Here is a 25,564-nt window from a genome sequence, read left to right as displayed (position 1 = left end):
ACTCAGTCATTTGTAGTGAGCATGGAAGATACTGTCCTCCATTTAAAATGGGCAAGGCATGTGGCAAGGGACGGGGAACTGGATGTGATGGTGATGGTGCATGCAGAGGCCGAGGACAAGGCCGTGGGCAAGCTGAAATTGTGCCACAACAAACACCCACATCTTCTCACCCGACCTTCCTGTCCCAATTCCTAGGGGTACTCCAAAAACTGGTGAAAAAATTTCAAGAATTTTATTTACATAATTCTTCAAAATTAAATTGACGTTTCGGCCTCATACGACCTTCATCAGAACTGTAAATTTAATTGAGATAATTACATATGAGTATCAACTCCATACTTCAGAATATACAAACAACAGCTAATTCATATGAGAATCAGATTTTAGATACTGAGTGCAAAAAAATAAATAATCAATGAGAACAATTTCATAGCATAGAAGATAGTGGCTACATACATCATGAGTAATTCACAGACAAAAGATAGAACAGTAACAATGTTTACCAGGGTGCTGCCCAGTGGATAAATGGGAAACCAACCAATGGCTGCAAAAGAAAGAGTGAGACAGCACAAATCACTATGCATGTATAGAGAATCACATTATGACATATATGTGTCACCTCAGCAACCAAATGCTACTCACCAGGGTCACAGGAGAAAGAGGCATCAGTAAATAGCGCTATGTGGGAAGAAGCACAACCGTGCTATGAGAAATCCGCTGTGTGACCGGGATATCTAGCATGCTTATGTGCTATCCCTGTACTTCCGGGACGCGGCACTGATCAGGCGCCATGAGGTCACATGATTAACTTCTAAGCGCGTCACCGGAAGTGATGCGACGGGGAGAAAATGTCTCCGCTCAGTGCTATGTTGGTGGGTTATGAATGGAGTCACATGCTCTGTAGTATGGCACATCCCCAGAAGTAGCATGCCAAAATAGTATGCAACAAAGGGAAGATTAGTACAATGAGAAGAATAGTGAGGGACATGTTTTAATACGCTAATTACAGGACTAGTAATGAAATGTAATTGTATTGACTACATAAACACAATGCAATAAGAGAACTAATGGAATAAGGGATAGGAATACAAGCAATTATGCAGCCAATGCCCCAAAGACCACACTACTAAATTCTCACATTTCAAAATGTTGCCTTTTAGACTCGTGGAGACGGAAGCATTCCGCAACCTGATGGCAGCAGCCATCCCTTGGTACTCGGTCCCCAGCCGCCACTATTTCTCCTGGTGTGCCGTCCCCGCAGTACACAAGCACGTGTCCCAAAACATTAGCCGTGCCCTCAACAACGAAGTTACCGGGAAAGTCCACCAAAACACGGACACGTGGACAAGTGCTTGTGGGCAGGGACAGTACATCTTGCTGATGGCACACTGGGTTAACATAGTGGAAGCCGGGACCGAGTCGGACCTTGGGACGGAACACGTCCTCCCGAAACCAAGGATTGCAGGCCCTAGGTCAATCAGGGTTGCCCCCATGGTCTACAGCTCCTGCACCTCATCCTCCTCAGCCACCTTCTCCTCTTCAGCCTCCATCTCCGAAATGACCATATCAGTCACAAGCTGGAAGCACTGCAGCACTGCCTCGGCCAAGCGGCAACAAGCTGTGCTGAAGCTAATATACTTAGGCGAAAAACCGCACAATGCTGAAGAGTTGTGGACAGCACTGAAAGAGCAAGCAGATCTGTGGCTCACACCGCTGAACCTGCAGCCAGGCATGATCATGTGTGACAATGGCTGGATCCTGGTGGCAGCTCTGAGGCGAGGCGAGCTCACACACGTACCATGCCTGGCCCATGTGCTTAACCTCGTGGTTCAGTAGTTTCTCAAATCCTACCCGGAGCTACCGGATATGCTTGTTAAAGTACGCCGCCTGTGCACCCATTTTAGAAAGTCAGCTACAGCTTCTGCTGCCCTTGCCGTGTTTCAGTAGCTTTTGCAGCTTCTGGCTCACAGACTGGTGTGTGATGTCCCACTCGTTGGAACTCTACACTGCAGATGTTGGGAAGGATTTGTGAGCAGAAGAGGGCAGTTGTTGAGTACCAGCATCAACAAGACCGTCGTTATTTAGTTCAGACTCCACACATAAGACCTCAGGAGTGGACACGGATGTCAGATATATGTACCATCCTCAAAAAATTTGAGGGACTCCACCAAGATGGTGAGCGGCGATGACGCCATAATTAGTGTCACCATCCCACTTCTCTGTCTTCTGAAACACTCTCTGCTGACAATCAAAGAGGATGTATTGAAAGCAGAGCACGATGAGATGGAGGAAGGAACCATACAGGGTGATTACACACAGCCCAGCCTCACCTCATCCCAATGTGGATTGGGTGACAATGAGGAAGAAGAGGAGGAGGAGGAAGGACAGGAGCTAGTTTCATGCACTATAGACGGTACTACTTGCACAACTGTCACACCGTCTGTTCAGCATGGATGGCCAGACGACAGAGTAGAGGAGGAGAGCATGGTCAGTCATCCTCTTGGTGAGGACACGTAAGTCTTGCCTGTTAGTATTCTGGCACGTATAGCTGAGTTGATGTTATGCTGCCTTTCTTATGACCCTCGCATTCTCAAAATTTTGGGTGACAGTCATTACTGGTTGGTGACACTTCTAGACCCATGCTACAAGGAGAACTTTATATCTCTTATTCCTGAGGCTGACAGGTCTACAAAAATGGGGCTGTACCAGAAGGCCCTTGTTGCGGAACTATTAAAAAAATTCCCATCTGAAAATGCTGGCGGCAGAGGGCACGCTTTGTTGGACAACCAAGGAGTACAGGCGAGAGAGACACAACTTCAATCCAGCAGAGGCAGGGGAACACTGTCAAAGTTCTGGGAGAATTTTCTCAGCCCCTCTCATCGCACAGGCCCTGACTCGCAGGTACTCTCACAAGGAGTGGAAAGTTTGGGAAGATGCTGAGGGAGTACCTTGCTGACCGTACCAATGCCCTCCGTGATTGCTCTGTGCCTTATAATTATTGGGTATCCAAGCTGGATACGTGGAATGAACTGGCTCTCTATGCCTTGGAGGTCCTAGCCTGCCCTGTCTCCAGCGTTTTATCAGAGCGGGTTTTTAGTGCCGCTAGTGGAATTATGACTGATAAGCATCCGCCTGTACACTTAAAATGCTGACAGGCTGACTCATAAAAATGAACAAGGGCTGGATTGGGCCGGACTTCTCAACACCACCGAATGATAACAGCATAACATAAACTCAAATCCAGTGTCTTTTCTTGGGAAGTGCATTCCCATGCACCTTTTCACACCCAGACATGGGTATATGCTTCCTGATTTTGGTTAATTGCTCTTGTCCTCCTCCTTCTCCTCATCCTCCACCACCATATCACCAGGGTGACAGTGGTCCGTGATGCAACACCCACATAACTTTTTAAAGGGTGTTTATAATGCCGGTAAAAAAAAAAATTATATACAGTATGTTCATATATACCTCCCAGGGGTAAATGTTTGTCAGCCCATACACTCAGTGCAGAGGCCCTCCTCCACGTCTCTTCCAAGGGGCATTGGAGTGCCTCCAAATTTTGGGCAACCCTTGCATTCACAGCATAGGCCAACACTATGGGAGACTCTGTCCTTTCTAATAAAAATTTGTCTCTACTGTGGCCCTGCTCTATGTGTCTTTAATTTCTTAGTGGGGTTTTCCCTAAATTTGGTCAGCCATTAGACTCACTGCATACCCTTTAACTGTATAGCAGACACCAGACTCTCTCCTTTCCAATGGGAATTTGTCGTTACTGTGGCCCTGCTCTATGTGTCTTTAATTTCTTAGTGGGGTTTTTCCTAAATTTGGTCAGCCGTTGGACTCACTGCATACACCATAACAGTATAGCAGACACTCTCCTTTCTAATGGGAATTTGTCGCTACTGTGGCCCTTCTCTATGTGTCTTTAATTTCTTAGTGGGGTTTTTCCTAAATTTGGTCAGCCTTTAGACTCACTGCATACCATATAACTGTATAGAAGACCCGCTCCTTTCTAATGGTAACATGTCATACTTGTTACTGTGGCCCTGCTCTATGTGTCTTTAAATTCTTAATGGGGTTTTTCCTAAATTTGCTCAGCCATTGGACTCACTGCATACCCTATAACTGTATAGCAGACGCTCCCCTTTCTAAAGGGAAAATGTCGTACTCGTTACTGTGGCCCTGCTCTATGTGTCTTTCAGAGTCCCTCCATCATCAATGAAACAGGATGTGTCGGATGATGTGTCACACACCACATTGCCCGATAAGGTTGTAAAATGGTAAAATGATATTTCCCGGTGAATGCATTTGCCTTAAAAAATAACGTAAAAAAAAAACAGTAGGATCTTTCTTTAGTATAAAAACAGAGTTGCCAATATAACCTCAATGTAATCACAGTGCTCAGCTCCTGCACCTCCTCCTCCATCTCCGAAATGACCACATCAATCACAAGCTGAAAGCACTGCAGAATTGCCTTAGCCAAGCGGCAACAGGCTGTGCTGAAGATAACATGCTTAAAGCTTAGGTGACAAACCGCCCAGCGCTGCAGAGTTGTTGAAAGCTGTAACACAGCAGCTTGATCTTTGGCTCTCACCGCTGAACATACAGCCAGGCATGGTCATGTGTGACAATGGGCGGAACCTGGTGATGGAGAAATGACAGCCAGAGTAGATATGGTTTCCCTGTATGCCAGTCCTTTCACCGAGCTAAAGAATATGGCTGTGGTGAAATAAAACTCCCACTGAGAAGCTTTTTCAGATTGAAAAACTTTGTGCCCACCAGAGGATTTGATTCTGAGGGCTCACCTTTCTCCCCCGCTCAAGAGCCCCATAGCAGCTGCAAAGTTAGCGCTATCATGAACTCTCCTAATGTAGAAGCCAGGGCACACCAGAAGATTCTCTGGTGGGACCGTCTAACCCTGCCGAGAAGCAGTCCTGGCTAAGAAAAGTGTGTGGGAAGGTTCCTGGACACTCTATGGCTGCTTTTTAACTGAGGTGGAAACCCACGCAAACATGGGGAGAACATACAAAGCCCTTGCAGATGTTGTCCTTGCTGGGATTTGAACCCAGGATCACAGCGCTGCAAGGCTTCAGTGCTAACCACTGATCCATTGTGCTGCTGTTCACCCTCTAATATCAAACAGGCTGGAGTAACTTGTACCTACTGCCACTCTTTGTTCAACTCCTTTGTGAGAAACTAATGTATTTGGGCAGCCACTCAGTCTACCAAATAAAATTCCTGAGAAGGAAATTGGGGATGGCTTTGCTACTGTTACTGGGGGCAGTGCTAATAAGATGGCATCGTACCATAGTTTACTGGAAATATTTCAGGCTGGTAGGAGGCAAGCAAATTCCCACAGAAAAGAACCAGCAGTAATGTTCCGGGACCCTCGCTTGTAGAAGGCGGAGACAACACCAGGAGAAATAGTGACAGCTGGGGATCGAGTATGGACATGAGGTATGAGGCATGAGGTTGTGAAAAGCTTCCGCCTCCACGAGCCTAAAAGGCCACATTTCAAGTTCAAGCGGCTGCCCAGAAATCTGGCAGTTTAGTATTGCAGCCTGTGGGTGGGTGGCTAGCTGCATACTTGCGCTTGCATTCCAAGTAACAGAAAACTAAGCAGATGGTGGCCTCTATCATCATTATGGCCTCATCTCGGCTATATGAACTCTCCTGAAGGAGAAGCCAGGGCACACCGGAGGAGTCTCTGGTTTTCTGGTGGGTCCGTCGAACCCTGCCGAGAAGCAGCCCTGGCTAAGAAAAGTGTGGAGGAAGGTTCCTGGACACTCTATGGCTGTTTTTTTAATGTGGATCGGACGTGCTTAAGCATGTTATTTCTCAAACCTGATTGCAGATCAGGCCATTGCCCAACTCTGTAGTCATGAAATTAAATGCGCAAAGAAAGATGTTTGTGTGTCAAAGCACCATCGAGAAGTGCGAGTTTATGTTGGACGGGCTGCCATTGCTTCTGCAAAAGCTGCTTTAGAGGACTTTCTGGGAGAAATGACACCCAGAGCAGATACGGTTTCCCTCTATGCCATTCCTTTTACTGAGCTAAAGAATATGGATGTGGTGAAATACAACTCTCAGCAAAAAAAGGTGTGGACTGGCTCCGTACCGTCCCTGGCCGCAATCACATGTCCACGTGTTTGTGGTTAGGTGGTCCTTCCCAGTAAGTGCACTGGGGAGGGCACGGGTAATGTTGTGGGACCCGTGCTTGTGGAAGGCAGAGACAATACCGGGAGAAACAGTGGCGGCTGCGGATCGAGTATGGACACCCGGCCGCAGCCGGCGTGAAGTTATGAAAAGCGTCCGCCTCCACGAGCCTAAAAGGCCCCATTTCAAGTGGAAGCAGCTTTAGAGGACTTCCTGGGAGAAATGACAGCTGGGTGAATATGGTTTCACAAGTCCTTTCACCAAGCTAAAGAATATTGCTGTGGTGAAATACAACTCAGCAAAAAAAGCTGTGGACTGGCTCCGTAACGTCCCTGGCCACATTCACCTTTCCTCGTGATTGTGGTTAGGCGGTCCTTCCCAGTAAGAGCAATGGTTCAGAAATGTCTCAAAATGAATAAATGGAGGTTTGATACTACCATTGAAAAAGTAATATGAACAGTATGAGATGGAGGTCAAGGCAAAAATAGTACCAAGGATTGACAATGAAAACAAAGGCCTGTTGTGCAAGAATTGTGTGTGGGTCCCTATTTTGGGGCAATAGGACAAAGCAGGTACAAAGATCCCTCAGCCACATAAGAATAAGACATATGGTAAATAGGGGACCCAATATGCAACAATACCAAATGAGGGTAAGGTGGGAATTCCTGGATGCAAGTATACTGCATTGGTGTGATTCCTGTGGGGAAGCTCTGACAATCATTATAACAATAATGGGGGCTCTGGGTGTCATTACTGTGGAGGAGGCGGGAGCTGGATGTCACTACTTGGAGGTGGGTCTCTGGATGGGGCTAGCGACCCTCTTTCAGAGTTGAATGTGGCTCTCATGGTAAGAGAAGTTTGGAACCATTGCTCTAAGGAAACAACTAGTGGACAAAACAGCACACATGTTATATCCCTGAGAAAGAAAAAAACATTGCTCGGTGTGAGAAATCCAAGCTTCATTTGCACTATGCTAATAGGAGGGGGTAGAATTGTTGAGGTTGGTGGACATGGAGTAATAGTGTGGGGAATGTCTTCCTTGCACACTCAGTAATCAGACCTCTGATACCTATAGATGGACGTTTCGACAATAAAGCTGAACCTAAAAAGTGTATCCCTTCAGGTCCACCGGTCCCCCTGTTGCAGAAAGACACTTTCAGCAGGACAATTCCCTATGTTACAAGGGTTGTATAGTCGCAGGATCAGAATTAGGGCCGGCTATCAGTCAGTGCCAGGAACGCGCTTACAGCCACCACTCTCTATACACTGTGCCAGCTACACCACAATGACTGAACGCTATCGGGGAAAATGAAGTTAATTTTCTCCCGGCAGAAGGGCTCTTAGTACAGGCAGATTCAGAACATTATTAGCCTGCAGATTAACCCCATATTGGCAGGTTCATTGCGGTTTTTCACATGTTAGGATACCTTTAAAGCTAAAAAGCATCTCTGGAACGAGGTCGAACATGGGTAGCAATATGGCAGTAATTCCATGTAATTTGTGACATCTATGCTGTCCTCCTGGGCCAAAATTTGTGCAGAATAATTTCAACATCTTGTGGAATCTATGCCGGGATGAATTGCTGCAGTTCAAGCTACTAAATGGGTCTCTGTCTTTAATAAAGTGGCTATTCGGTGTATAAGTAACGGGGTCATATACAGTTTTTTTATAAATTCCTCTATATCACCTTACTGCAAAGTTACGCAACATGTACGTTTTATGCAGTCAGTATGAAGACCGTTCATTCCTGTTCTGCGCAGTGATTGTTTTTCTCTTGTTTGGCTCTTTATTCTGCTTCTCATAGTTTAATCTCATGTAATATGATCTGATTGAGAAGGAGAATGCAGTTCAAAGAACCATGGAGCATTGGGCTGGATCCAGTGGGTCCTCTCTGCTCCTAGCTGCCAATGTGTGAAGTAGAAAGAATTGAGCCCACAATCATCGGGATCAGATGGAACGAATGCCGGAGCCATGACGAACCTGCAGAATGTCACCGTTGTCTTGGTTGGAGTTATCACCTTTATTTTGGTCTTCTTTTACTGGAAATATGCATGGGAAAGAAAAAAGATGCCTCCTGGACCTTTCCCATTGCCTATTGTAGGGAACTTCCTAAAGATTCAGAAAGATGGACTAGTGCCGAGCTTAACTAAGGTAAGTTGGGTCTTAATATCAAAAAGTAAATGGATTGGGAATGGATCATAATTTTCATTGAGCACTGTAAAATAGTTGATGATTCTTTTAAAAAAATGAGTTATCTTTATTATTTCCCTTAAAACGGTTGTGTAATCTTTCCTCAGGAAGCAACGCTCCTCTGCTTCCTGACTTCCTGCTTTCCGGCGATGGATGCATTTCTGAAGATTGATCGCTTAGACGAGCATCATATTCGTGCCAGTGGTCCAAACTGTGCACTTCCCAATGCTTTAGCTGATTTTTCTTCTCTAGTATTAGAGGAGCAGCGCTTTCAAGTTCAATAGCAAACAGCTTGTAAGCACTGTGCTACCTACCTTGGAAACTGTTGCCTAACTTAGGCAACAAGCAGTAAACTACAGATTTAAAGATTCTTGAGAGTGGAGAGGTAAATTCCAAAGTTGCTTATTTTCATAAGCACTTTGCAATTTTACCCTGATTAAGAAATTAAGACAAATCTTTTAAAGTCTAATAATCTTTTTTATTGCCATTTTTAAGTAACAAACATATAAACTATGATTTGAGGATATCTCGTAGGCTACCATATAAAATATTGAAGGGGTTGTCCAGCCTTAGGGCTCAAGTATACAGTCAATTTATATGACAGCAGAATTGTGAATCCTGACAGCACAACACGCGTGAGCTGTCAGGATTCTCCAGTGCCAGTGCCAGGAGTGCTAGTATGCGATTTGGATATATACGGTCACATGTCGACTAGATGTCCATGGCTTCATGCAATACAAGTGAATTGAGTAAGGACGGACACGTCTAGTCTGAATTTGGCTGGAAATTTGCAATGGGCAAACTTGCGGTTACCCAACCGATCCTAGCATCAGAGAATCCTGACTGCGTGCATGGGCTGAACTAGGGAGGAGCTGGGGTGGGATAGGTTGTGGTTATGGCCGCTCATCAAATTCCTCAAAGATGTGGTATTTGCTATGCCAGAAATATTACTCTAGTCCTTTATTGGGTACCATTTCTGAGGTACATGTCACTGATAAAATGTACCAAATTGATTTAGAGGCGTGTGCTTGTTCATGAATTTGGCACATCTTATCCTTGCACTCCCCTCATTAAGACTGATGTACGAAATGTCAGTGTTAATGTTGGGGCCTAGGTCTCTATGGCAGATCATTTTACTTTCTTCTTTAATGGCCTCTCAAATTCGTATTATTTGGACAAGTCAACTAAATGTGAGAGAAGGTCATTGGGGAGAAGACACATTGCCAACACAGCCCTGTATTTGCTAAATATACTGGCATTCTGCATCAGGGAGTGAAACGCTTAAGGGCAGATGTGCACAACATCTTTTTCAGGCAGATACCTGAAGAGGCTTTGCATGGGAAAACTCGGCGGCTGCGCTAGCATCTAAATGACACCAAGTGCACGTACCCTGAAGGAGTTATCCTGAACCATCACATATCTGGAGAAATCATGAGTTAGAATTTTTGCATATGAATGCTCTCCACGGTTTTCACAGATAGCACTCGTACCTGTGATAGTCCATGGGGCCATTCACAGGCCTGTAATGTTATACGGACCAAGAGGTATACTGATTGCACATCTACCACCAGGGGAGAAACTATAGTGGGTGCAGGGGTTGAGACTTGAGGGGTCGCCATATGAAGAGATTATTACTATTAAACACCTGTGTTAGTTGAAAGCCTCATTGGAGAAGTTGCATTGGGGCCCACAAGCTTCAAGACACCACTACTGACCACCATACAGATTTAAATCGGATGATTTTATAATATGCTTATGATGCGCCCCATGGGCCATGGGGAACTCAGTAGCCGGGAGATGCTGGGAGATGTCACAGTGGCGGTGACCCGCTCCGTGACCCAGGGCGGTCAATAAAAGGGGAATAAAGAAAAGACGTCACCTGTGGTATATGGCTATATGGAGCCGCCGCTGCGGTGCACATTTTCTGGAGCTGATGATGACGTAGCAGATTTGGTTCAGCTCTCCACAGGCAGAGCTTAGCTCCAGGGCAGGAAGTGGTGATTTTATAGAAGTTGCTGTGCAGTGTAGTGCAGGTGATGGCGCAGTTAATAATCAGTCCACAACTTAATGGCGGTTTCCTCTTATCTTTACTTGTGGTGGTTAGGCAGACCGGGGCACGGGTACTAGCTGGTAGTAGAGGTCCGGGCGGCCTGGAAGCAAGTTGGGGATCCACCTTGCCAGGTGGAGTTGTAGGCCTTCCCTTTGCACTAATCTCTTAGGCCCTGCTGCATATAGCTGTGCTGTGGCCCTCGTCCCTGAGTATAACGTCTTTGTGCTCACCCATATGGCAGGCAGCTCGGGCCCTCCTAGAGTGTCGCTCCCACGTGGCAGTGCTGGGCCCTATGTGCTGCTGAGCCTCCGGGCATCTGATGGGGCCTGGAGACCTGCAGTCTCCTGCCCTCCGGTTTCTGCTGCTGGGCCTTCAGTGCCCCACAACCTCAGACTCCGGTGTCTGGTTCTTCTGCACTCCTCTCTGGGGTGAGCTGCCATGCAGCTCCACTCCCCAGGTCTTTCCTCTTCGCTCTCCTGACTTCAACTCCTCTCACTAACTCCAGCTAACCCCATCTCCATATTCCAGTTGTTAAGGGGATGAGCTCCCCTTGCTGGTCTGGAGCCAGGAAAATGTTGTATGCTAGTAAACCTGATTAGGGGACCCCTCCTTCTTTCTAGGCATGGCATCACCCCTTGTGAGGGACGCAATGCCACTGTGGCAACCGGACTCCTGGGGTGCCACACTTATCTAAACCCCACCTCTAGAGAGGGTTGAGATCGGGTGAAAATGGTGGTTGGTTTAAGTTTAAAAATAAGCAAAGAAGTTGAGAATTTCAGATTCACATTCCATCACCATATCAAACCGTAAAGATATATTGAATTCCATGTGAAGGCCTCTTTTAAAATTCTGTCAATTTTGACAATTTCACAGATGGCAAGAACATATGGCCCCATTTATACGGTCTACTTTGGCTCAAGACCTATTGTAGTTCTCACTGGATATCAGATGATAAAAGAAGCACTCGTTGAAATGGGAGACGGTTTTTTGAATCGTGGCTCCCTTCCATTTGTGGAATGTATTTTTAATCATGCTGGTAAGTCATAACTTATCAGATTGGATGTAATACCAGCTGCTGAATTGTAAGCTACTGTCTTAGATATTGATGTGTGACAAGTGTATAATAATAGTGGATCAGACCACTCTCAGTCCATCTGAGTCATAAAAGTTATATGGTCACTGTCGTTTCAACAAGCTTTTCATGAATTATTCTTTTTTTCTCAACCTATGAGCAACTTATTTTTCACCTCTGTCTTCCTGAATTTATCATTCTTTCAAAAAAACTGCTAAAATACAGTACAGACCAAAAGTTTGGACACACCTTCTCATTTAAAGATTTTTTTGTATTTTCATGACTATGAAAATTGTACATTCACACTGAAGGCATCAAAACTATGAATTAACACATGTGGAATTATATACTTCACAAAAAAGTGTGAAACAACTGAAAATATGTCTTATATTCTAGGTTTTTCAAAGTAGCCACCTTTTGCTTTCATGACTGCTTTGCACACTCTTGGCATTCTCTTGATGAGCTTCAAGAGATAGTCACCGGAAATGGTTTTCACTTCACAGGTGTGTCCTGTCAGGTTTAATAAGTGGGATTTCTTGCCTTATAAATGGAGTTGGGACCATCAGTTGTGTTGTGCAGAAGTCTGGTGGATACACAGCTGATAGTCCTACTGAATAGACTGTTAGCTGCTTTTTTCTTGTCATAATACAAATTCTAAGTACAGAAAAACGAGTGGCCTTCATTACTTTAAGAAATGAAGGTCAGTCAGTGGGAAAACTTTGAAAGTGTCCCCAAGTGCAGTTGCAAAAACCATCAAGCGCTACAAAGAAATTGGGTTACATGAGGACCGCTCCAGGAAAGGAAGACCAAGAGTCACCTCTGCTACTGAGGATAAGTTTATCCGAGTCACCAGCCTCAGAAATCGCAGGTTAACAGCAGCTCAGATTAGAGACCAGGTCAATGCCACACAGAGTTCTAGCAGCAGACACATCTCTACAACAACTGTAAAAAGAGTAGACTTTGTGCAGCAGGCCTTCATGGTAAAATAGCTGCTGGGAAACCACTGCTAAGGACAGGCAACAAGCAGAAGAGACTTGTTTGGGCTAAAGAACACAAGGAATGGACATTAGACCAGTGGAAATCTGTGCTTTGGTCTGATGAGTCCAAATTTGAGATCCAACCATCGTGTCTTTGTGCGACGCAGAAAAGGTGAACGGATGGACTCTACATGCCTGGTTCCCACCGTGAAGCATGGAGGAGGTGAGATGGTGTGGGGGTGCTTTGCTGGTGACACTGCTGGGATTTATTCAAAATTGAAGGCATACTGAACCAGCATGGCTACCACAGCATCTTGCAGCGGCATGCTATTCCATCCGGTTTGCATTTAGTTGGACCATCATTTATTTTTCAACAGGACAATGACCCCAAACACACCTCCAGGCTGTGTAAGGGCTTTTGGACCAAGAAGGAGAGTGATGGGGTGCTACGCCAGATGACCTGGCTTCCACAGTCACCAGACCTGAACCCAATCGAGATGGTTTGGGGTGAACTGGACCTCAGAGTGAAGGCAAAAGGGCCAACAAGTGATGAGTATCTGTGGGAACTCCTTCAAGATTGTTGGAAGACCATTTCCGGTGACTACCTCTTGAAACTCATCAAGAGAATGTCAAGAGTGTGCAAAGCAGTCATGAAAGCAAAAGGTGGCTACATTGAAGAACCTAGAACATAAGACATATTTTCAGTTGTTTCACACTTTTTTGTTAAATATATAATTCCACATGTGTTAATTCATAGTTTTGATGCCTTCAGTGTGAATGTACAATTTTCATAGTCATGAAAATACAGAAAAGTCTTTAAATGAGAAGGTGTGTCCAAACTTTGGGTCTGTACTGTACATCTTTCTCAAAACAAGACAGTCTGACTGCTCACTGAAAGATCAGATTACAGTTCCTATTGAAGTCTATGGAAGACTAGAGGAGCAAAGTGAAAAGCAGAGTGAAAGAAGAAGGTTCATACACACAGAAAATGCTGTTGATTTCTAATAAATGTTTTATCTCATCCTAGTGCTGGATCCACAGTTACACTGCTCAGTACAGCTGTATAATGTCCTCGATGCGGCTACAGCTTCTGAACATGTGCTACCTAGAGAAAGGAGAGCAAGAATCCCCATGTATTTTTGTGTTGTGTATGAGAAACATCACAGCAGATAGTCTTCATTCACTAGCTCAGACACAACTGAAATAGGTGTACGTAGTGGAAAATTTATGAAAAGCAAAATACATGCCATAGTAGCTAAAAATAACGTTATTTCTCATGTACACATGGAAGTTTATTCTGAACTGTTCATTGCAATTACTAGTGATGACAGAATCTGATTAAACTTCAGTTTGACAGTTTGATAGAAATTTTAACTAAAATTTAGATTGACATCAAAATATTTTAATGGGAATTGAATATTCATTACAGAAGCACTCGCAGTAAACTTTTTTTTTTTTACAAAATCTCAGTAAATGTATATATAGGGTCATGAATATGCATTAATATACTCATGAATCATTGTCTTCCCTGGTTTCCAATGCCGCTCTGGTCTTCTCCTGTGTCACGAAATGGCTATTTCTACTTGGCAGTTAACTTTGGGCTCCATAGGCTTACATTGTAACGGCTCATTCAGACATCTGGCAAATCGGTCTGAGATTGGACCACAATCCATGGACTAGCAGTGACTCTTCTGACCCATGCGTGACAGCCTCATAGAAATACATGAAGCTGTCACGGAGATCCATAATCAGTCTGTGCATTGTGGTTCAGTCCTGGTGCCATCAGTGTTTTACTATCAGTGTGTCATCCCTGGAAAAACATGGACATGTGCATAGCAGCATAGCTTAAAATATACTATCCGTGAAAAAAAGAGGTATCACTTGTACTGGAAACACGGCCATGTGAATGAGGCCTAATGCTGTACTTAAACTTAGAAAGGTCAGAGTGCTTGGCTTTTCCTGAAATGTGATGAAGGGGTATTTTATTTATCAAAATGTATCAACTATCGACATGCGGTGATAAATATTTAACTAATGTTGGTCTAACTGCTGAGACCACCAACTTTTGCACATCCTCAAGAAAACACTGTTCTGCTGCCGCTAATGCTGATACCTCTCATAGGCACACTGTCCATAGCGTTCTGTTGCCAGAGCTTGAAGAGTTGGTCTTGCACATCTCCTACCATCTTGATATATACTTTGCTGTTGGTACCACTGACACTAGAGTCACTCATCTCCTGTCCATTGTGTTCTCTATCTATACTACACTGCTGCTGCAAGCGGGACATGCCCTTGCCTGTGCTATCATACTCTATACCATGATACCTCTGCTGATAAATACATCTCGTGCCTATCCATTGTGTTCTATCTTCATACAGTACTGCTGTGCACTTCATCCTGCACAGTTTAAATATAAGAAACTTGAAACTGCTCCTAAAAAAGAGACAATTTTTGTACTCGAACTAGTCCAAAAGCCATGTCTTCTTTCTTATTCAGCTCATGTGTTTAATGAGTGGCAGAGTAGTCATCTGCCTCCAAAGATTAATAATTTTTGGATTTTTATATATTTTTATTTTAAAATGCATAAAAATGTCTTTCAATGCAATGTGTTATTAAGCATTCTATCAGTTACTATCGTTTACCCCGAGTCACATATGTTAAGGTCACTGTGATGTTACTAAGGTTGTTTTTGCTTTAAAGAGTTCAAAAGAGGCTACAAGACTTTGGAGGTTTTGCAGTTCTTTCAATTTGTTGTGAAATGATTGAATCAATTTTTTTGGAAAAATTTGTCAAAGGTAATGAAATTAAATTTGAAAGAATTGCTAATTTTTAAGGCTAGGGTCACACGACCGTATGTTGTCCATCCAAGAAAATCGGTCTGATTATGCTAATCAGTTTGATTCATTTTTCTCGGACGTGAATAATAAAGAAAAAAATGTCTCCATCTTCTCCATGTTGTCAGTCCATAAATTCTTCTGAGTGTGGTCAAATGATTTTTACAGCCGATAGACTTGAATGGTCAACTGCTATCAGATGAATGGCTATCCGATTATTGGGGGCAAATCATGCAGGCTGAATTTTTTTCCTTGGACAGACTTGGAGGAAAATGTCAGACATGTCCATGGTCTCATTGAATAACAATGTTCCAAGTGCGATCCGACGTTTTGACAGATTGATCTTAGACAGAAACTACGGTCATCTGCACGAGATCTAACAATGGGTCATTTATTACAGAGTAAGGTGTTAGTAGATTTCAATTTGTATGAAGAAAATAACAATACACTTTGGTATTTTATGAAGGGTTAACATTTTCCAATGGAGAGTCATGGACTTACTTGAGAAAGTTTTCTCTCCTGACCTTAAGGGATTTTGGAATGGGTAAGAAGAGTTTAGAAGAACCTCTACAGGCTGAGGCCCAGCACCTGGTGAATCACTTCAAAAGCCTAAATGGTAAGTGTCCAATTTCTTACTTTCAAATTTAAAATCAAATCTCAACAAATGATACCCTGTATCTTTTTAGGACAACTATTTGACCCCATTACCAATGTCATTTGTGCCTCCACTAATATCATCTCAATATTAGTGATGGACAAGCGCTTTGACTACAGTGATAAGAAGTGGATGGATACCCTTGCAGACTCACGGAAAGCTTTCCACATTGTGTCATCAACTTGGGGTCAGGTGAGGCTGCAGCTTTGCCAATTACAAGGGTAAAATAAATATAAGAATTTCATTTGATTTTGAGAAAAAAAAGACTTTACAGATTAATAATGAATATTAGAGTTTACTTAAGTGATATGTTAGGGATGCTATAAAAACTCCTTCATTGTAAGTTTCTCAAAACAGTTGGGTGATCTACAAAACCCATTATTCATGAAAGATAGAAAATTACAGAGCACTCCTATGTGGATTAGAGGTAGATCCAACTAACAAACGTTTGTTAGTTCTATATGGAGGTAGCTGCTCCGAGTAAGCACCTGTACACACCTATTTCTTGTTTTGGAAGTGCCAGTCAGTTTTTTTTCTGTTAACAGGCAAATACAGTTATGGCTGTAAATATTGGCATCCATGAAATTGTTCCTCCCAGAAAATTATTGCAATTACACGTGTTTTGTTATACACACGTTTATTTATTTTGTGTATATTGGAAAAACACAAAAATAAAATGAAGAAAAAAAAGGCAAATTGAACATAATTTCACACGCAACCCCAAAGATGGGCCAGACAAAATTGTTGCCACCTTTCCAAAATTGTGGGTAAGCAACTTTGTTTCAAGCATGTGATGCTCATTCAAACTCACCAGTGGCAAGCAACAGGTGTGAGCAATATAAAAATCACCCCTGAAACCAGATAAAAAGGGCAGAAGTTGACTCAAACTTTGCATTATGTGTCTTTGGGTGCTACACTAAGCATCGAGAACAGAAAGAGAAGAGAACTATGTGAGGTCTTGAGTAGTGTTGAGCGAATTTGTTCGGCATTTCAAATTTGGGTTCGTGTTCGGGCTTCCGGATTGTTCGCGCCAAAAAATCAGCTCCGCCCACAAACATCCCTGATTTGCCACGCTGTCATGCAGATAACATCTGCGTGACAGCATAGCAAATCAGGGATGTTCGCAGGCGGAGCTGATTTTTTGGCGCGAACAAACCAGAAGCCCGAACACGAACCGGAATTTGAAATGGCAAATAAATTTGCTCAACACTAGTCTTGAGAACCAAAATTGTTGATAAATATCAACAATCTCAAGGTTACAAGTCCATCTCCAGAGATCTTGATGTTTCCTTGTCCACAGTGCGTAATGTAATCAAGAAATTTACAACCCATGGGGAGGGTGTACAAGTCAGCACAACTATGAACCTTTAATCAATCCCAAGGAAGGAATGTGACGTGATTTTCTATTTTTCATGAATACTGGAGTAATATCATTTCCATGCAAACTTCACTGAGTAGAGTGACATGTAACCTTTTAAAAAAATGCAAAACCCCTTAGACAGTTCCCGGAGTGGGTTCCTTTATTCAGATTTTAGGTTGGATTTCCCTATTTGAAGGAAAAAATCCGTCAAATATTAAAAAAGCCATATAAAATATTTATAGAAACGGTGAAGAAGATTGCATGGTTTCAACATTTTAGAATCAGGTGAATGTTTCTGTTTGGTCTCCACCATTTAGTCCGGGAGCCCATTTTAATTTATGATATATGAACTCTGTGTATAGTCCTATTCATTACAACTTTTATTTTCTTTTAGCTATATGATACCTTCCCTGGAATAATGCAGTATTTACCTGGACCACATAAAAAAACATTTCAACTTCTTAAATCCCTTAAAGACTGTCTGAAGGAAAGCATCAAGACCCACCAGAAGACACTGGACCCAGCCTGTCCCAGAGATTACATTGATTGCTTCCTTATCCGAATGAATCAGGTCAGTAAATATCTACAACTGCTGTAGTGGTTATAAGTGAACATAATTAGAGCTTGAAATCTCTAAGATGTATAGAAAGAGTTACAATATGGCGGCTGGAGGCTTGACCCATTGAGGCATATCTAAACAATGATCGTCCAGTGACTTACAGTACTTTACTAGATTCATATTTTTACCATTCTTCTTGCTTCTTCAATACATATGCCATTGGGGTTAACTTCTGATTGGTCTCCTTCTTACCAAACTTTCTCCTCTCCAATCCAGCCTGAATGAGGCAGCGAGGGTCGTATTTCTGTCCAGCCGTTTCACCGATGTCTCCATCTTGTGCCAGTCATTACACTGGTTTCCCATTCGCTACGGGTCCAATATAAACTCATCGCTCTCACCCACAAAGCTTTCCATAGTTCTGCACCGCCTTATATTTCCTCTCTCATCTCTGTCTATCGCCTTATACATGCCCTCCATTCTACAAATGACCGAACACTAACATCCCCCATAATCCAAACCTCGCACCTCTGTCTCCAAGACTTCTCCCGTGCTGCACCAGTTCTCTGGAATGCTCTACCCAAGATGATCCGACTGATGCCTAGCCCCCACATCTTCAAGCGCGCTTTATAAACCTATATCTTTAAACAAGCCTACCACCCCAACTACTCAGAAAACGAACTTTCCCCTGTTCCCTCCTTTTAAATAGTATCCAGAATCTGCACCCTACTATTCATCTGTCTCCACACCCTCCATGCACATAACGGCACTTAATACTTGATTATTGCACTTAAGCCTACTGGCTGATGACCGGATCATGCAGCTTTATATGAAAATCCCTATTTATTATAATTGCTAGACCTGAAATAACAAGCACTTTTCACCTATTGTGTCCCCCCATTTCTTTGTAGATTGTAAGCTTGCGAGAAGGGACCTCATACCTAATGTAACTATTTAAAAACTGTCTTATTTTGTATTTAATTTACTGTCTGTATATGTCCCCGCTAAATTGTAAAGTGTTGCGGAATATGTGGGCGCTATATAAATAAAAATTATTATTATTATTATTATTATTTTTATTATTATTAACTCAAAAAAACACTAAGGTGACATAGATTTATACAGGCAATTCAATGGCCCCATGGAATACTTAATTTCCCCTGTGGTGCCACATTATCACAGATTGTAGGTGATCACTGAGGATTCCAGCTGTAGAAAAAAAATAAGTGATACGTTTCTAAGAAAATAGGATTGTCAAAAGTAGAAAACAACTTCAAGATTTCATTGCAAGTCCAGTTGACGTCTACTCGACACTTCTAGATATTCTATGATTTGGCTATGACATAATTAAAAGTGTTCTTGCTAAAATGATGGTTTGCATTTTCCTTACAGGAAGAAAAGAACCTGAGCACGGCTTTCCACGTAACCAATTTGATAGAAACTGTATTTGACATGTTCATAGGAGCTTCGGAGACCACTGCAATTACAATACATTTTGGGTTATTGATACTTATCAAATATCCAGAAATACAAGGTAAATAGAGCAAATACCTCTGTTGTAAGCTTACAGAGACATTTATAGGCTGAAAAGTGAAAATCCATCCTTACAGTGTGCTACTAAACCAGAAACTTGGCTCATTAAGGATATCAGAGCCTTCCATTGTGACTGTACATGTGTCTGTATGAATGGCACATGTTCAGCATACAAAGATACATGTGTAGAAAAAAAAACCTAGATCCATAAAATTCAACCTTTCTCCACCAATTACAGTATACATTTTGGTTACTAAATTATCTACACATGTGGTCAAAATTGTTGGTACCCCTCGTTTAATGAAAGAAAAACCTACAATGGTCACAGAAATAACTTGAATCTGACAAAAGTAATAATAAATTAAAAATCTATGAAAATGAACAAATGAAAGTCAGACATTGCTTTTCAACCCTGCTTCCATAGAATTTAAAAAAAAATGAAACTCATGAAATAGGGCTGGACAGAAATGATGGTACTCTTAACTTAATATTTTGTTGAACAACATTTTGAGGCAATCACTCCAATCAAACGATTCCTGCAACTGTCAATGAGACTTCTGCACCTCTCCACAGGTATTTTGGCCCACTCCTCACCAGCAAACTGCTCCAGTTGTCTCGTGCTTGAAGGTTGCCTTTTCCAGACGTCATGTTTCAGCTCTTTCCAAAGATGCTCAATAGGATTTAGGTCAGGGCTCATAGAAGGCCACTTCAGTCCAATGTTTTCCTCTTAGCCATTCTTGGGTGTTTTTAGCTGTGTGTTTTCGGTCATAATCCTGTTGCAAGACCCATGATCTGCAACTGAGACCAAGCTTTCTGACACTGGGCAGCACATTTCCACTAGAGTTCCCTGATATTCTTGAGATTTCATTGTACCCTGCACAGATTCAAGACACCCTGTGCCAGATGCTGCAAAGCTGCCCTAGAACATAACAGAGCTTCCTCCATGTTTCACAGTAGGGACAGTGTTCTTTTCTTGATATGCTTCATTTTTCCATCTGTGAACATAGAGTTAATGTGCCTTGCCAAAAACTTCCATTTTTGTCTCATCTGTCCATAGAACATTCTCCAAGAAGCTTTGTGGCTTGTCAACATGTAGTTTGGCAAATTCCAGTCTGGCTTTTTTATGATTTTTTTTTCAACAATGGTGTTCTCCTTGGTCGTCTCCCATGAAGTCCATGATGGATGGTGCAATCTGACACTGATGTTCCTTGAGCTTGAAGTTCACCTTTAATCTCTTTAGAAGTTATCCTGAGCTCTTTTGTTACCTTCGTATTATCAATCTCTTTGATTTGTCATAAATTTTCCTCCTGTGGCCACGTCCAGGGAGGTTGGCTACAGTCCCATGGATCATAAATTTCTGAATAATATGTCCAACTGTAGTCACAGGAACATCAAGCTGCTTGGAGATGGTCTTATAACCTTTATCTTTAACATGCTTGTCTATAATTGTCTTTCTAATCTCCTGAGACAACTCTTTCCTTTGCTTCCTCTGGTCCATGTTGAGTGTGGTACACACCATCTCACCTAACAGCACAGTGAGTAACTGTAGCCCTATATGCAGGCCCACTGACAGATTACAAGACTGTAGACACCTGTGATGCTAATTAGTGGACACAACTTGATTTAACATGTCCCTTTTGTCACATTATTTTCAGGGGTACCATCATTTCTGTCCAGGCCTATTTCATGAGTTTAATTTTTTTTTAAATTCTGTGGAAGCAGGGTTGAAAAGCAATGTCTGACTTTCATTTGTTCATTTTCATAGATTTTTAATTTATTATTACTTTTGTCGGATTCAAGTTATATCTGTGACCATTGTGGGTTTTTCTTTCATTAAACGAGGGGTACCAACAATTTTGATCACGTGTGTATAACCCGCAATGTTAATTGTACTGAGGAAATCATGCAGCCCTTTTTTAAAAATTATTATAGTGTCTGCAATCACTACCACTTGTGGTCGGCATTCCACAGTCTGACTGCTCTAACTGTAAAGAACCTGTTCCTATTTAGCTGATGGAATCGCCTTTCTTCCACCCATAATCCGTGCCCCCTATCCTTAGTATGATCTTTGGATGGAATAAGTCTTGTGCCAGTACTTTGTACTAATCACACATATGTTTATAAATGTAAATGAGATCTCATCTGAGGCATCATTTTTCTAAGCTAAGCAAGCACAACTTTCCTAACCTCTCATCATAGGAGAGGCCGTCCATCCCTTGTAATAATCTAGTTGCTCGCCTTTGAACTGAATCTAACTACTGAATATCATTTTAAAAATGTGGAGCCCAAAACTGGATCCCATATGAGCCCTAGATGCAGCCTTACAAGTGATTTATAGAGGGGTAACATTATGGTAGGATCACAGGATTTTATCTCTTTTATACACCCTAATATTTTGTTAACTTTTGTGGTTGCTGCCTGACATTGAGTACTGCTGCTCAGATTATTTGTAACCAGAATACCCAAATCCTTCACCTGTTATGTAGTCTTGAGTATACTCCCATTTAATGCATATGCAGCAATAGGATTACTCCGTCCTAGGTGCATTACTCTACAAGTTAACCAGGTCCCTAGAACTAGGGGCGCCATAGTCTATCCTTGTCCCCTGGAAGGTGGACTCTTGAAGGTGGAGACGCTGGGTTCTCATACCTTGTAATGCTGCTATATCTACCCTGATCTGTCCCAGGGTGTTAGGAGGGCGGTTGCAAACAACTTTATTATAATGGAACGCAACCGACCCCGGGGTCCGCGATGCAGCCTGGTGGACTTCTGCCGAACATTTTCCGGGTGAAAAGGAAAGCAACCAACTTAAATGATAAACCCTTCCACGTTACTGCACACTGGAACGGGTATAGCAATTCGCACTATCTCCGTTAGCAGCACGAGAGATATGCGGAGAAAAACTATCTGTAGTCCTGTTACAGCACAGGGACCACACTGGCGGCGCTAGGATGCGTGTGTGACTACGCCGATGGGTACACGTGCCTCCAGCCGGCGTGTTACCGGACTGAAGGGTACTACTCCACGTGGCTGACAGGCGATAGCCGTGGATAGGACGTCTGCAGGCTGCTCGGGGTGTTAGGGGACACCTTTGGCAGAGCCAGACTTCTAGACGAAGCTACCTGCCTATTTCCACTACACCTGCCTATATAAACTAAGTGGAACACAGTCGTCCACACAACAGCATCACTTGCTCAATGATCAGATCGCGCCGCCATGTTTGTGGGCTGGCCTTTTAAAGACTAAGCCCTGCCCACCGTTGCACCATTGGTGACGCCACCTGTGGACCAGTCAGGTGGTTGCCAAACCACCAATCACGGTCTGCCAGGTCACGGGCATGCTCAGTGCGGCGAATCCTGGACTTAGACTCCAAGAGCCCTGTTTCCCTCCGCAACTTATGCTTAACATTGCTAGGCACAAATACCCAAAAGACAATCTGTGCATCTCGTGGACCCGGTAGGCGTTGAGGCTGATGACAATGCTGAGCAGCATCATCCCTGGTTGGACTGGAATGGGAGACCACAGAAGGTTCTGGACCCATTTCAAATCCAGTAACAGCCCGACACCTAACATTATCCAGCTCCACTTGACACTCATTTTCCTCAACAAGCAGGGGAGCATGAATGTGGTCCACCAGTTCACAGGGAAGATCCTCAGATCCGTGACCCCTTCGGTATACAGGGTACCCTTTTTTCCCACGAACCATCTTAGACCCCATAATAGCCTGCAGCTCGAGATTATCACCCCTGCTGTCTGTAGCAGGTTGGAGTTCAGCAAGTTTTGACAGGTGAACGGGTCTAAGTAGCGACACATGGAAAGTGTCGTGACCCCACAGGTGTCGTGGTAACTGTAACCGGTACATTAAAGGGTTTACCTGGGCTAAAATTTTGAATGGACCAATAAAGCGAGGAGCAAACTTAGCAGATCTCCCACATAATTTAGTATTGCGAGCCAAGAGCCACACTCTGTCGCCCGGATAGAATATGGGGGCAGGGCGATGAGAAGTGTCAACCGACTCTCTATCTGTGGAGTCCATCCCGGGTGATGAATGGAGAAGACCAGCCGGACTTTGACGGAATGATTTATCTTTCGCACAGAAGGCACACGTGAGAACAAATTCCTTGACGTCCTGGTGCCACCGGGGCCACCAATAGGACCGTTGAAGGGATGTAGTGGTACGTTTGACCCCCAGATGAGCTCCGATCTTAGGGGCATGAGCCCAGGAGAGCACCACATTTTGTAAATTAGGGGAAACAAACATCCTCCCCGACGGAACTTGGTTAGAGGACACTGCAGCCACCCTCTCTAACTGAAAGTTCTTTTTGACATGGTCTGACAAGACCCGGGTCCTGGGGACAGACAGAGGATCTGTGCCGGGAGCCACATCGGTAAAAGGGTCAGACACTACCCTCCTGGTGACTGTAACCATACACTGAGACACACAATTCTCACTCCAGGAAGAAATTCTCCCCGTATTCCAGTCAATGTGTGGAGTGTGACAACGTAACCATGGAAGGCCCAATAACATCTCATCTAAACCACCAAGAATAATAAGAAAGTGGATAACCTCCCGGTGACCCTGAGGAAATGACATGGTGAGGGGAATCGACTGGTGGGTGATTTGGTGTGTCCAGGAGTGAACCGTTGACTACCCTAATGTTCATAGGTCTTGGCAGTAACTCTATAGGAATGGCATGCCTCTGGGAAAACGTAGATGACAAAAAATTGCCATCGGCGCCAGAATCCACCCACGCCTTGGCAGTAACCGCGGTTGCTCCGAAGGACAATGTCATCTTATACAATAATTTGGAGGAAGAAGCCCCAGAATCTAACACACCTCCTCCATCGGTGGTTAGACACACTCGTTTACCCGACTGCTTGGAATCCTTATTAACGGGGGACTCCAAGAGATGTGTAGGTCGGGAATGAGAAGAGCTAGACTCAGTTCGGGATATATCCATAGCCTCAGGCTCCGGGTCGGTAGTCACGGGTTTAAAAATGGGTCTAGAGAAGGATGGTGCCAACCGGTACTGAGATCTGGCGACCTCCAGCTCTAACTTGTGTTCTCCATGACACAAATCTATTCAGTTAGCGAGAGATATTAACTCCTCCAGGGAGGTTGTAATCTCTCTGGTAGATAGAGCTTTTTAATATGCCCAGCAAGACCCTTCCAGAACACCGGGATTAAAGACCGCTCAGACCAGTCCAATTCAGCCGCTAAGGTTCTGAATTGGATGGCATAGTGGCTGGCAGTGACCGAACCCTGGACCAACGCAAGAAGCTTAAGAGCCGTATCATGTGTGACCTGAGGACCTAGGAAAACACTCTTTAAGTTATTAAGAAAGAGACCCGCATTAGCCACTACCGGGTCATTCCGCTCCCACAGAGGAGTAGCCCACCAGAGCCCTGTGGGAGAGTAACGAGATGACATAACCCAATTTGGCTCTTTCGGAGGGGAAACGTGCCTCCATCATCTCCAAGTGAATGGAGCATAAATTAATAAAACCCCTGCAGAATTTACTGTCCCCTGAAATTTTTTCCGGGAGAGCAAAACGCGGTAATGGGGCACTTGCAGTGGTTGCAGTATTCACCGCAGCCGAGTTAATAATATTGGCTGCTAGAGAAGCCGCCTGGGTAGCTACTGCAGTGGTATCAGCAACCAGGACAGCTTGTTCCAAAGACTTAAGTCTGGCCTCAATTCGCTGTATATAGTGCAGCAGTTGCTGGTTGTTGGCCATGTTCGGCAAGACCCTGGTGCTCTGATACTGTTAGGAGGGCGATGCAGCCTGGTGGACTGCTGCCGAACACTTTCCGGGTGAAAAGGAAAGCAACCAACTTAAATGATAAACCCTTCCGTGTTACTGCACACTGGAACGGGTATAGCAATTCGCACTATCTCCATTAGCACCACGAGAGATGTGATAAATAAAGTATCTGTAGTCCTGTTACACCACAGGGACCACACTGGCGGCGCTAGGATGCGTGTGTGACTACGCCGACGGGTACACGTGCCTCCAGCTAGCGTGCTACCGGACTGAAGGGTACTACTCCACGTGGCTGACAGGTGATAGCCATGGATAGGACGTCTGCAGGCTGCTCGGGGTGTTAGGGGACCCCTTTGGCAGAGTCAGACTGCTAGACGAAGCAACCTGCCTATTTCCACTAGCCTGCCTATTTCCAC

The 25,564-nt window shown here is 43.7% G+C and overlaps 1 protein-coding gene and 1 long non-coding RNA gene across 3 annotated transcripts in view; one reads left to right on the top strand and one right to left on the bottom strand.

Annotated features, from left to right (window-relative positions):
* Positions 1-289: 289 nt before the first annotated feature.
* The window catches only part of LOC141154958 (uncharacterized), a 53,943-nt gene continuing 28,668 nt past the window's right edge, over positions 290-25,564 (bottom strand). Inside the window, exon 3 of the long non-coding RNA XR_012247503.1 lies at positions 290-544. This is a non-coding gene — a long non-coding RNA (uncharacterized lncRNA). The remainder of the gene's footprint in view (positions 545-25,564) is intronic.
* Positions 7,980-25,564, top strand: part of LOC141154953 (cytochrome P450 2C23-like) — a 30,695-nt gene continuing 13,110 nt past the window's right edge. Inside the window, exons 1-6 of one of the 2 annotated variants that reach the window (XM_073641533.1) lie at positions 7,980-8,307; positions 11,270-11,432; positions 15,746-15,895; positions 16,029-16,126; positions 17,689-17,865; positions 19,243-19,384. In XM_073641533.1, the coding sequence (XP_073497634.1) occupies positions 8,128-8,307; positions 11,270-11,432; positions 15,746-15,895; positions 16,029-16,126; positions 17,689-17,865; positions 19,243-19,384 (910 nt within the window). In that variant the 5' untranslated portion in view covers positions 7,980-8,127. Of the gene's footprint in view, positions 8,308-11,269; positions 11,433-15,745; positions 15,896-15,965; positions 16,127-17,688; positions 17,866-19,242; positions 19,385-25,564 lie in introns of both variants that reach the window. The other variant, XM_073641532.1, reaches the window with a different exon arrangement.

This window comes from Phyllobates terribilis, unplaced genomic scaffold (assembly GCF_046119375.1).
Source record: "Phyllobates terribilis strain yellow unplaced genomic scaffold, ASM4611937v1 Scaffold_7__3_contigs__length_470593459, whole genome shotgun sequence".
In the NCBI taxonomy this organism is placed as follows: Eukaryota; Metazoa; Chordata; class Amphibia; order Anura; family Dendrobatidae; genus Phyllobates; species Phyllobates terribilis.
Note: the sequence above shows the minus strand (reverse complement) of the source record. Positions and strands in the feature narration are given on the sequence as shown.